Raw genomic sequence first — 13,943 nt, 5'->3', positions numbered from 1 at the left:
TGTGGGACTTCTGATCCTTACGTCACCGTTCAAGTTTCTAAAATCAAGAAGAGAACAAGGACAATGCCTCAAGAGTTAAATCCAGTCTGGAATGAAAAGTTCTACTTGTAAGTATTTTATTTTATGATTTTGTGCGTAGAAAAATTGCATGAAATGTTGTGTTTATTTTTTTTATTACAAATTATTCGATCTGTGAATTTCCATTTAAAAAGAAAGCGTTCATCTATTATTGGTAGCGTCCCTCTACTACCAACTGAAGGAATGTCTTAATCGAATGTAAAAAAATGTGTTATGATGCTTTTCTTGATGCTTGACAATCGCAATGGGAATCTTCCCCTTCAGGGAAGGTTACCTTTCTTTTTTTTCATTCAATTCCTCAGCGTTCAAAATTTTATTGGGATTTTGCTGGATCACTGGACTACGCAATTTTTCAAAAAAAAAATATATAATCAATTTCCCACCGCACAGAACTTCCTCATTGTGAATAAAAATTATTCACGTAATTATATTTTTATTTCAGTTCAGTGTAGTGCTGTCCAATATTTTATCCTGTATTTTACATTTGATCAGCAATCTAAAAATTACATAGTTAATAAAAATATAATTGTCCCAAGTGTATCCACAAAAATAAGTTGGCGTAGTAGGAGGTCCTGAAGTGTATTTTAGGGTTGCCAGACTAAAACATTTTCAGATTTCTTATGAAATTTCTGAAAATTATTTATACAAATATTTTGAATGAAAGACCGATTCTATGGAAATTCAGAATGTAAAACGCTTCAGTAATCATTAAAAAACTAACAAACGGAAAAAAGTTTTTTTTTTAAGTTAATTAAATTAACTGAACATACATATATATCCTTCGTAAAAATCGTTTCAGGCGTAAAATGGGACTAAATGTCGATATACTATGGTGCATGGCGTGGGTCAAGATATAAAAGAAATTCATTAAAAATATATATATAGAACTAGAAAAAAACCCAGTGGCTCGTAGCATTATTTATTTTCACCCGAGTGTGTTCGGGAGTGGTCTTTCCTGCAAGTTAAGTTGGCGCGAGTTATCTCGGATGTAGGAATTGCCGCACGTAATACCCGCCCGAGTATACTCGGGTGTAGTTCTTAAGCGGTTTAAAAAAATCAGTACTGAACCAAAATGGCCCACATGATCAAGAAAAGTCATTTTAGTCAAGAGAACTTATCTCCAGAAATTAACAAAAGCTTTTCATTTTTTTTAAATACAATTGTTTTTTTTTAATACATCTTAAATACAATTTTATAATTAACTTATGAGATTTCTTCAAACAATTTAGGATTGTTTGAAAAAATCTCATGTATTTGCCACCACCAACTCATACTTGTAATTTTTGTTCTGATTTTGAAACTATTATCCCACGTCAGGTATTTAATATAATATACAATAAGATGATCTTCTATATACCTTTGATTTGAGGAGCATTAATGTGGTGTAGCCTTTAAAGCTTCCTTTAGATTTTGATTCTGTTAAAAGACCTTTCCCTTACTCTCCGTTGCTAAAAGTGTTTGAATTATTATATGTATGATCTAAGGGTCTAATCTTTCATTAAATTGTTAGGGAATATAATATTAAACTACTTTTAGTTTTTTTTTTATTGCATATACGTAAAAATATATTCTTTTTTATATTTGACTTATCTATTACGTAATATGTACCTACCAGAAAATGTGTCTTTATGATATATTGATTACTCTACATTTTTCTTACATTTTCAGGTGAGGTTTATTTTCATCAAAATATTAAGAAAATGTGGAGAATATTTTTTTTTTACGCATTCATCAATATTGGCATAAATCCTTCACTTCGGGTAGTCGTTTAACTATCTGTCATTTCTCGTTCCCTTGAACCACATTGCCAATAACAGCAAATTGGGTGTAAAAAGATAAATTACAAAAAAAATGCTTTGTAAAATTACGTCGTTTACGGAAAAATCGTTGATTAATATGAAAAAATATTTCTGAATAACTCGCCATATAACACATAATATCGTGTTTTTGTGACATTTACTTATTTTTATATTTTTTCACGTTAACGTAACAGCATAATTTTTTTACCTTACTTAAAATGTACAAAGATTTTTTCGAAAGTGATTTTTTGTTGTCAGCTTTCTATATCTGAGTTTTAGGAACATAGTTGGATTTTTTCTGTTAACTTTTATCGAAACTTCCCTAGGTTGCGGCAGCATATTCGTCAATATCCGACATCTCACTCATTTGAGATTCTTCGTTCCCGGGAAAAAAAATTAAATAAAATTGTATTTAAAGATGGAATTCGGGCGCTCATTATACATTAGCACTGTTAAATTTCGTAACACCACTAAATCGCCCCTGGGTAGCGCATGTTAACGTCACTCAACATTAACATTCTCGTTTTCAATGTAGTACGAGGGTTGCTACTTAAGTTTTGAGATATGGCAACACCAGTGTGAATATGTCTAATCTGATATTGTCATCGTAAAGTTTGCCATTTTAAATGGTTAACTTACTCGGAACGTTTTGTCATACGAGTGATATTTGTGTTGTTTACAGATACTTAAAAAAATAATTGTTAAAAAATGTAACTAAATTGTGAACATTTTCGTGCGATAATTTTCTATGACTTTTGACGTGGATTAAACCGTGTGCAATAATGTGTGACATAAACAACAGTGTGCCAATCAATTTGCTGCGACTTTTAGTGATGAAGCACTATCTCGAACCACTGTATTTCGCTGGTTTTCTGAATTCAATCGTGGTCGCACTTAGTTACAGGACGAATTTTGTGAAGGTCGTCCAAAATCAGCTGTTGTGGTATATAGTTATATTTGCATACATTCAATATTGCATAAACATTTGGTCGTCAAAAAAATTTGTTCGCGTTGGATACCGCATAATTTGACAATTACTTAGCAAAAGGCTCGTGTCGTTTGGTGCAAACAAATGTTTAAAAAATCAATCGCGGTTCTTCAAAAGATGTTTTTAAGATTGTGACCGGTGACGAATCATGGATTTTTGCACATGAACCCGAAACTAAACAACAATTGACTGTATGGGTCTAAGTTGTTCGCGCACAAAGCACTTCGAAGCAAATGGTCGCCTGTTTTTTCTGAATAACTAAACATGTCGCCACCATTCCATTAAAGCACAGTAGAATGGTCAATTCTGAATGGTACACCACCGTTCGTTTGCCAGAAGTGTTTGAAAAAATAAGGGAAACCAATTGCCAAAGACGAATCATTCTCCACCACGACAATGCAAGCTGTCACACATTAGCTCAAACAAGTGAAGTTTTGAGCATTCAAAACATCGAATTGATGGGTCATCCGCCGTACAGTCCTGATTTGGCACCCAATGATTTTTTCTTATTCCCGCATATCAAAAATAAATTACGAGGTCAACGTTTTTCGACGCCTGAAGAAGCGGTTGATACGTTCAAATCACATGTTTTGGAGGTACCTCAATCGGACTGGAAAAAGTACTTCTAAAATTGGTTCAAACGCATGCAAAAGTGTTTTGATCTTCAAGGAAAATATTTTGAAAAACAATAAAGCAATTTTCGATTATAAATATTTGTTTTTACTTGTCTATCTCAAAACTTTAGTAGCAACCCTCGTATATCGACTACGCCATAAATTCCATATAAAACAAATTGGTTTGTTTCTGTTATTACTGAGGTGAATACCATGTCAGTTATCTCCGTCCGACACGTCTGATATTAACGTAACCACTTCGGTAAGATTCCAAAACATCTCGAGCGGATGACACGTCGGAAATTGACAAATATGCATTCCAAGTGGACTGATGATGGAGAAAATATAATAATATGTACTGTTAGCTAATAATGTAAGTTTACGTATGAAATTGTAAAGCGCCTTCGTGATGAGTCTTTATGGCATAAAATAAAGTATGTTCCTTTTTTCTTATCAACGCTTCTGCATCGCACTTCTATATAATTTCATATTACATTTTATTTGTGTTTTCTTAGTGAGTGCCACAACTCTTCAGATCGAATCAAAGTACGAGTTTGGGACGAAGATAATGATCTTAAATCAAAGCTGAGGCAAAAACTCACAAGAGAATCTGACGACTTCTTAGGACAAACAATCATCGAGGTAAGAAAATGGTTTCTTTACACCCTAATTAATTAGTGGCAAAAACATTGATATTTGTTTATCTACCAATTAGTTCATATTTAAACTTGCAGTTTTAAGTTATTATTTAGTTATAATTAAGTTATAAAATGAATAATAAAATCTTTAAAATGTTTGTGATATTATATTGTAAAGGTTATCATCTGATAAAAGCAAGGGTATATGTTATACGATTTTGTCTTCTTAAAACGCCGTTATTACGAAATCACCCCATTGAAAAATAAAGTGAAAAAACATTAGATAAAAACAATCTCTTTTTAAGATATTCCTTATAAAAAATATACTGAAATGCTTTATATAACGAAAATATAATTACTTTTCGACCGGCTTAGGTACATTGTACATTGGTATTAATACAAATATCAAGTTTTTAAGTAAAATTCGTTTTAATCCTGTTAAAATAATGAACTACACAGGAAAGTCATAGAAGAAAAAAAATGTTTTCTAAAGAAATAAAAATGTTTTAAGTCCCAAAATTTTTCTGGTATTTTCCTTAAATTCTAGGTTAAGTTATAAGAAAAATAGCTTAATATTTTAATTCAAACAATTTTTCATGGAATAACGTTTTTTTTTTAGAAATATTTTAGTAATTTTCAGCATAATTTTAATATTCATATCGGTCATTCGACGGCACAAATTAGTCAACTATGTCGTAAAATTCATCGCAAATTTATGTTAATAGTTTGACAGTTCAACTGAGAAAGAATGGTCTGTCTTACTGCACGGTGTAGAGGCGTGGACACTTATAAACCTAATTGAAGCATTTAAAATGTGGGATCCACCGTAGAACATTAAGAATATCTTTGACCCATACAAGAACCAACAGTGTAGTATTTCGCCAATACGAATAGAGAAATATTCACCGCCGTCAAGCTCCGTAAGATTTCATATTTTGGCCATGTGTTGAGAGGTGATATATAAAGAAATTTATGTTTTTTTCCTTCTCTTTTTTGTACTTTAATTAATAACCTTACATATAATTACTTTATAATATGGAAACTTCGCTGGTCCATTAGATTTAAGTCTAACTGTGTAAAATATAAAACTTTGTAACTGTACTGTTTGTTCCCTAAATAAAAGAAATAAAAATAAAAATTTAAAAATTTAAAAAATACCATACTTCAGCTTGTCACGAAGGAGAGGATCGACGGGTGTAGAAGGGTCGGAAGAAAACAGCTTTCATGGCTTCGAAACATTCGAACATGGACCAGGATTTGAAATGTGGAGGCGCTGATTCGCATTGCTCGGGATAGGGAAGCTTTCTCCCGAGTGGACGTCAACTTTGGGGGGACCCGACATGACACGTGAAGAAGGAGTTTTTTTTTTGTTATTTTGGAAGCATTTCAATTCACGAATTATTTTTACACAGTAAACATCGGGGAATAAATCCTATGTATTGTAAACAAAAACAACCGGTTTTTATTTAAAAAATTCAACTTGCAATGCACTTTATACATTTTTATTGATGGTATCGTTTTGTTTACAATTCTCCATAGTTACTTGATACGATCACGTGACGATAATAACTACTAATTATTTCAGTATCACTCTTTTTACAGGATCACGATACACAATTTATAAAAGTATGAATATTTTTTTATTTAGTCAACACTCCATTACTGTATGAAAATTTCATACGTTTAAAGGTCAAATATTATATCCAGCAAAACACGCAATTTTTTAAACTTATTGAATGTTAAATTTATGTTTTATAGATTTTTGTAATTATTGAATGTTGTTTCATGCAATTTAAAAAAACGTTTTAAAACCCGGATTCAATTGAATAAGTTTGCAAAAAAAGGTTACTGGGTTTGGATAGGGAAAATCGGAATAATTACTAAAACACATTTATTAAATAATAATAATATTACCAAATTACAACAGGGATGGAAAACATTTTAGAGAAGGTAATATGGAAGTCCAGGCATTAACAGGGCTTATGACCTGTCATTGGCTGGTTTAAATGGCCTCTTTACTCACTGTCCATATTCCCTTCTCTTAAATTATCTCCATCCCTGTTGAAATTTATTAATCTTAATGACTCCCTAGGGGTTGAAATGTAGTACTTTGTCTACAAACCTTTGGACAAACTCAAAATATTGTAATAAAACCAACTGGTCCGAGAAGAAGTTTTTTAAATTGGAAGATTGATTCCAGGCGTTGCCTAGTATGTGAAATTATTTAATCAGATGAATCTCTTCACAACAATAAAGGTTTCAGCTCTTTAACTTCACTCAAATCAACAGACGGAAGAATTGAATAAATTTGACTGTTAAACATAGGCAAAATTGTGAATGTTACATACACAGTGTATAAAATGTCATAAGCTCTGTAAATGCCTAGACTACCATACTCCCTTCTCAATAATTGTATCTATCCCTTTTGTAATTTGTTAATCATAATGACTTCCTGGGGGGTAAAATCCAGTATTTTGTTTAAAAACATTTGAACAAACTCAATATATTGTAATAATAATATTGATAATAAAAATTGTACACAAAAATTGCTTGCAGATTGTCATGTTTTGATATTATTTTATAGTGCATATACAGATGAATCTATTACCAAAAATAATGTACCTAATAGATTAAGGAATTATTGTTGTGATTAATAAATAAACCATTATTATTTTCAACAATCGGTGTGGTAACCTTAAGATTATATAACACATTTTTAAACTTTGATTGTGTGTGCGTGTCAGAACGTTTTCGAATAAAATATTCTAGAGTGCTTAATACCATAATATTTTGTCTGCTTTATTTTTTTTATCTTTTTTTATCTTTTTTACATTTTGTAATTTACAAGTGTTCAAATTTTTATTATTATTATCATTTATATTTTGTGTGTTTATTTTTTTGATATATTTTGTAATTTACATTCATATTTAAAAAAATATTATTATTGATTTTAATTATTCAAGCATCATATAATGAAAAAACACATGTGACAAAAAAGGTCCTGCCTAAACACAGGAAATTCCTAGCTAGTCGGGACCTGAAACGAAAAACCTCCGTACATTATAAAACATGTAAATAAATGTTGGATGTTGACATAATTTGTGTCTATTTTTTACAAATAAGGAGAACTAGAGGACACATAAAAAAAACAACAAATTAATAAATAATTTATAGCACGTTACCGTGCACTGTGCGAATATCGCGAGCAGCTTTGGTTACTTTATTCTCTAGATTAAGCGCGAACGGAAGGTGGTGTCTAAAATGCTCATTTTCGTCTACTTGACATTCCATTTTGATGTGGTCAAATAAAATTATGTGTGTAACGTAAAAGCAAACACAATATGTTTAGAACAATTTTTTTTCTTTCGAATGACGCATATCTATTAACATTTCGTGTTACTTTTGGTGCTTGCTCATTTTTAAATTTGAAAAAATGTATATTAAAAAAAACAAAAACGAAATTTGTATATTTACTTCACCGCTGTAAGCTTATTATGCATTCATAAAGATCTATTTGTATTAACATATTATAACAGAGATAAAGAACATTTAAGAGAAGGTAATATGGAAGTCTAGGCATCTACAGGGCTTATGACCTGTCATTGGCTGGTTTAAGTGGCCACGTGGCCAGTTACACACTGTGTATATTTATCTTCCCAATAATTATACTAGAGCGAGATCTGCACTGTTTCACATACGCAGAAGCCATACAAATATAAATCATAACTCACCCATTAATAGGGCAATTTGCTTGCTGAATACAGCTCCTGCAGATAATATTGATCTTTTTAATTAACAATAAATACTTGTCTTATTTTATTTTTTTCTCATGTATCTTCGAAATTATATATTTTAAATTACTAAATAAATATAACAGTATCATTCACTCTCCAAGAACAAGAGCTAGTCTCTTTTTTGGAAAGTAACAGCTATAACACTAAAAAATTATAAAATTAGATTGTATAGAAAAAAAAACATGTAATAAAACAAAAATCTGTACATATCAGCTGCTTTAAAGCTGTCAGCTTTCTGTTCATTAATTTCTAACTTTTATTTGCAGTCAGCATTACGTGATAATATAGAAAAATAAAAATAAAACGTTTTAACATCTCAAAAATGTCTATCCATTTTGAAAAATCATTCGAGTGCGGTATTATGCCGAGACAAACATACCACTCCGGCGGCACTCCTTTTGTGGAATTTATTAATAACAAATATGCTTGGATTGTAGGTCCGAACATTGTCTGGCGAGATGGACGTGTGGTATAACTTGGAGAAAAGGACGGACAAATCAGCTGTTTCGGGAGCTATTCGACTACATATAAACGTGGAGATCAAAGGGGAGGAGAAGGTGGCACCTTACCACGTTCAGGTTAGTCAATTTCATTTCCTCCTTTACACTTCTTACATAACCCCACAATCAACGTATTTCTTACCTCATTATGTGTACTGGTTGTTTAACTAAAACTGGCGCGTTCGCAAAACTCACACAAACGCATTTAAAATCTACAGGAAGTTGATAAAAAAAAAAGTTGTATTAAATCCTAACCAAATGTGCTATCTTTATTGTTACTAATTTAATTTGTACTTTGCATTTTAATAACACTGTATTAATTATTATTATAATGAACACAAAATGGTGTTGGTTAAGACGTTTGACTCACAAACGGAAGGTTCCAGGTTCGATTCTCGGTAAGAACACAAAAAAATAAATGTTATTGTTCTCAAGCCTGGGTGCTCTTTACTCTGATTCACCGCTGTTATTGGGCCACCTGGCCTGTTCTGGTGCAAAAATAAATATATATATCAAATAAAAAACATGCTTGTTTAAAAATAAATAAAAATAATATGTCATTTTCTTAAGTAATTGTTTTTTTTTTCGCTCTAATCCAAAGGAGATTTTTAAAAACATTTCACATTTTATCAAGATTTTTAAAATCAATATTCTGTAAATCAAAAATGTTTTTGTGTAAGTTTTGGGAAAGCGCCGGCACTAGATAATCGATTAAATGAAAATATATATTCATAAATCAGTGTTTTTAATACATATACATCGAATACTCATTATAATGTTTTTACTATTAAGAATCGCAGCGAAATTCAGACGAACGCAGAAGCATCCTGTGTATATTTTCTTACCATTTGATTAGCAACTAACAAAGCAATAGTTGTCTATGTCACGCTCATAAGCGCGTCTGAGCGCGAGAGAGACAGATATTATTTTCATAATGCGTATGCCGTGCGATGTCATACCATGAGCTAATTCACAGATTCTACACAATGCGTTTGAATAAGTATTGTGAACGCGCCAGCTTTAAGAAATCCACAAGTAATATTACAGAAGTATATTCAGCATACGTCTTTCTCTTGAGCCTGATAAGTTTTTTTGTTTTTTTATATTTAATAGGAGCATATTATACATTTTTGGTATATTGTACTCTAGTGGTCTTTTCCCGTATTTACTATTGAATTTAGGGAGAGCTAGTCCATCGACACTAGCTCTCGACACGGAATGTCGTTGTGGTATTTTTTAATAAACTTTTTTTACAAACGTTGTCTTCAAATAGTATAGAATATAGCTACATACGTATATCGCAAAGGTACTTATAATGCTGTTTAAATTGATTTGATAGATTATTGGTAATAATATTATGTTGTCAACTCCTTAGCGGAAAGATGATTTTCATAGAATCGCAGAAAGATGATTTTCAAAGAACCACAAAAAAATAGCCATTTACATATTACTTAAATGTATCTAAATGTTGATACAAATTAATGGTATTTTTCGCAGATTACTTATTAAAAAATTGCTGCTTACCATTGCATAAAAGGTAGCAATCAATTTTGTAACATAACCTAAAACCCCTTGACCGAATCAACAGCGGTACACCATGTGATTGAAAGGCAATCCTCGCGATTGGTTGATTTTGAACTTGATCGGCACTTGCGCTATTATTTGAAGTATATTACATTGTCGATTATTTGTTAAAGTCAAATAAAATTACTAAAGGTTGAGTGCATAATAAATAATATAAAACTGCACTAGTGTGAGTGCGCCACTGCACTCTTAAAATCTATTTTTTACAACTTCAAATTTATATCTGAAAATATATTTTTCTGCTTAAAGTGCATTTTTTACACGATAGACGGATATATCTTTGTTATATCTCTCAGAACATTACTTTGAGACAAATCGCTATGTCATTTCCTAAACTTTCATATTTTTTATTGTCATATAACTCTTAAAGATAACAATAAAAAATATTTATTACGATTAAATCAGTGACATTCTTACTCGTTTAAAATGGAGATGTTGAGAATCAAAATGACCTTTGAACAATTTTATTTATTATATTTAAAGTATCTCTGTATCAGTGATGTTGATGCTCTAAGGAGGCTCTGATTGATGCTCTGATGATGTTGAACCAAAAACAGTTAAAAGTTATTTCGTTAATCATTTCGTTTCGACGAAATAGACCCATTATGACGAAAATGCAATAAATATTTAACTGTAAACTTTATGTATCTTTACTGTGAAATCCTTATTTATAGCTCCAGGGGTGGTATTCTGAATCTTATTTACCTCCTAGAAAGTGATTAATATTAAGCAAAGTGTCTTTGCTTCATTTAATGGCTACACTGATGATTAAACGTCAAATGATTTATAAAACTGATCTAAAAAAAACGGAAAAATACATTGCGTTATAGTCAATTCTATCTTATCAAGTTTTTTGTGTAATGCTTAAGGTCGCAATAATGTTCTTAATTAAAATCATCGTATAAAATTTATTTTGATACACTAACTTTGCGGATATTCATTATAATCAAATAAATATAAAATTTTGTTTTTAACCACTTTTTTTTCTACCGAATTTCGCATTTTTTGTGTACCTCAAAACTGTACAATTTATATGTAAAAGCCTTATGCGCCTTAAGATCAATAAACCAAATGCAATTTTGTTACATGAAGGTAAGATGATCAGTCTTAGACTTTAGGAGCCAGTCCAGGGCCCGTATTACATAAATAAGTTAACGTTTAATTATTTTTTTTTTAATTGAAAAAAGAAATATTTGCGTTCTTATGATTTACCCAAATATTTAATTTTGAGGGCCATTTTCAACGAGTTGTAAATAACTCACTATTAGAAAATTTTCGTACATGAATATCGATTTTACTTTATACTTTCTCGTAATTGCCCCCGGGGACTATGAAATATTCTAAAGCAAAAACAAATATTTAATTAAATGTCGGTATAGAACCCGAGACCTCTTTTATGGTAGGCAAACGCACCGACTGTAACTCTGTTTATAAAACGGTTCATCGAAAGGGTACATTTTTTGTTTATCTTCGTATCTCTGCGTATTATTATCGCAAAAATATTTATTTTGCAATGTCCTTGAATAAAACGTGTAACTATTAGTAAGTTAGTTAATTAAGAAATGTTGCATATTAACTAATATTTATAGTGTTTTTGTTATTTTTTTAAGTGGTAGCCTTATCCTATTCATATTTCTAATTACATAAGTTATTAGGAATAACCAATATTGTTTTGTTTTAAAATAACGTGTATTTTTATATCTACGAGTACTATCTACCTGACAATAAAATATCTCGTTTGTATTTGCATAAATTTTATATCTTCATTTTCGGAGTCATTCTACCGAGAAAATTTGACCCTTTTCCCCTAGCATGATGACGCATATTTGACAAACGAATCAAAACCTTCAAGGCACAATAGCTCGTATGAAAGCGGAACCGAAACGAAAAACCTTTTCGACCTTATCTATGAAATAAAACTGTATTTACGTTTCAAAAATAACAAACTCCCGAGCGTTGTTAAGTTTCGATTGTTGTTTTTGACATAGCGCCCTATGTAGGCCCTAATTTGAATAATGATCACAGTTAAATAGAGGATAAACCACCCTTGAGCTGCATGAATTCTGAATCATTGGTTTCCCCTTACATCGATAGCGTATCGATTAAATTGAACGGAGGTTATTGGAGGTATATCCATATTAATCTGGGTGATTGCAATTAATGGGGATAATTTAATTTTGGACATATCTCGTTAGACCCTGTCCGGTGGATTGATTTGCGACGTTTAACAGTTTATTATCCATCAACTGGATCGAATTGATTGGATATAAACTTTGAAAAATAAAATATTTTAATAATTTTATATTTAAAAAAAGATTGCTTTGAAAAGTCGTTTTATTTTTGTGCATCGTTAATGAGACTTACTTTCTTAGTTTTTCAAAATCATATTGTTAAAATTCGAAAACATCGATTTATGAAATCGAAATTAATAGTACCTAATACCCAGATAAAACTGGTCGTTTTTATGGGTTTTTGGATAGTTCTAGTTTCCATAATAAACTATTCATCAATAAAGCAAAACTATTGATACACGTCGATGGTAAATATTTAAAATGCCATAATCCAGAGAGAAAATAAGGGCATACGTTTGTATGAAGAAAAGTTGGACCGCGTTTCCGCTTAGGATTAAACATTATTAACAGTTTCGGTATTTTTAAATAAAACCGTCTACTTTTTAATAAACATAAACGCACCCAAAACCCTATAAAATTATGACATTTAACTCATGCTTAATGGCCTGCCCTACGCGTATTTAGTCGCTCTTTAACCGCCAGCCCGGTTTTGACGTGAGTTTGACATTTAATTTGAAACCAAAATGCCTGATTGTTCGTGAAAGCGTATAAAAACTGTTCGGATAAAAAGAAAAAAAATATTATAACTTTTCTTTGATAAGTAGGAACCTAGGTACTTGTTTATATTTGAATTTCAAAACTTTGAATAATTAATATTCAAACATAGAATTATATTTGCAAATGTCAAACTCTGTTCTTCTCACAAACAGGGGTGCACTTTATTTAAGAATGCGATTTTCAAAAATGTATTGAATGTCAGTTGTATTATTTTAGGGTTACTAAAAATAAAGTTAAAATAAATAAATGGGTAGAATTTATAAGAAATTAAAGGAAAAGCTGATTGGGATCCATAATAAACGAATCTTGTTTGTAAACGTTCAAAAACAACCTTTTTTTATACAGAAAAAAAATAACAGCCTTTATTTTTTTGTATATGCATTCTCGGTGAATGCAGCCCTGGTTAACAATTAAAAAAATACACGCTCCTAACTTTTTTTCTACTTAATTAGTTGAAGATTTTACGATTAAGATTAACAATAAATATGCTCTTGGCAAAGTTCTTGATTTCGCTGAAAACCGCAAGTAAATTGGTTTAGTAGTTATTCGGTCAATCGAGGACACACATACAAATATATAGCCTTACCACAATAATAAAACTTATATTTTTAAATGGTCCATTTTTTCTCTCGATTCTTGCTTTTGTATTTTTAGTTCGTAAATTACGATGACAAATTAATAAAGAGCCGTTACAAACACATTATTTAACAATAAAATTGTATTACAACAACGGATTCTCAGACCGTTAAAATTTATGCCTCTGAGTTACGAAAAATTCCAGATACATTTTCATTATTTTTATAAACCTCTTAAATTACGATAGGTACCCTAAGCCCTAAGCTAAGTAAGAGTGAGCTTAATCCTAAATCCTTCTCTGGCAGTTCCCACTCATTTATAAAAATCAGTCGAGCGAATTCAAATGCGCCCTTATTTTATTTTAGAAATTATTACGTTTTTTATTGTTTAAAATCTCTCCAAAAACAAACAAAACCGCGCCGTCTCCCCGCTTCAGGTACGTTAAAACAGGGGATAAAATGCCTGACATACGATAGGTGAAAAAAATCCGGGTTTATGCGGAATGTACGGCGAAGACAAAAAC

At 31.0% G+C, this 13,943-nt stretch overlaps 1 protein-coding gene across 1 annotated transcript in view; it reads left to right on the top strand.

The window, feature by feature from the left end:
* The first annotated feature begins 7 nt into the window (after positions 1-7).
* LOC148271051 (protein unc-13 homolog B-like) overlaps positions 8-13,943 on the top strand; it is a 41,498-nt gene continuing 27,562 nt past the window's right edge. The window contains exons 1-3 of the mRNA XM_088241892.1: positions 8-107; positions 3,995-4,121; positions 8,349-8,489. Coding sequence (XP_088098018.1) covers positions 64-107; positions 3,995-4,121; positions 8,349-8,489 — 312 coding nt within the window. The 5' untranslated portion in view covers positions 8-63. The remainder of the gene's footprint in view (positions 108-3,994; positions 4,122-8,348; positions 8,490-13,943) is intronic.

Source organism: Micrasema longulum, unplaced genomic scaffold, assembly GCF_059751315.1.
Source record: "Micrasema longulum isolate JH-2025_06_02 unplaced genomic scaffold, ASM5975131v1 h1tg003140l, whole genome shotgun sequence".
NCBI lineage: Eukaryota > Metazoa > Arthropoda > Insecta > Trichoptera > Brachycentridae > Micrasema > Micrasema longulum.
This window is presented reverse-complemented; position numbering and strand designations above follow the sequence as displayed.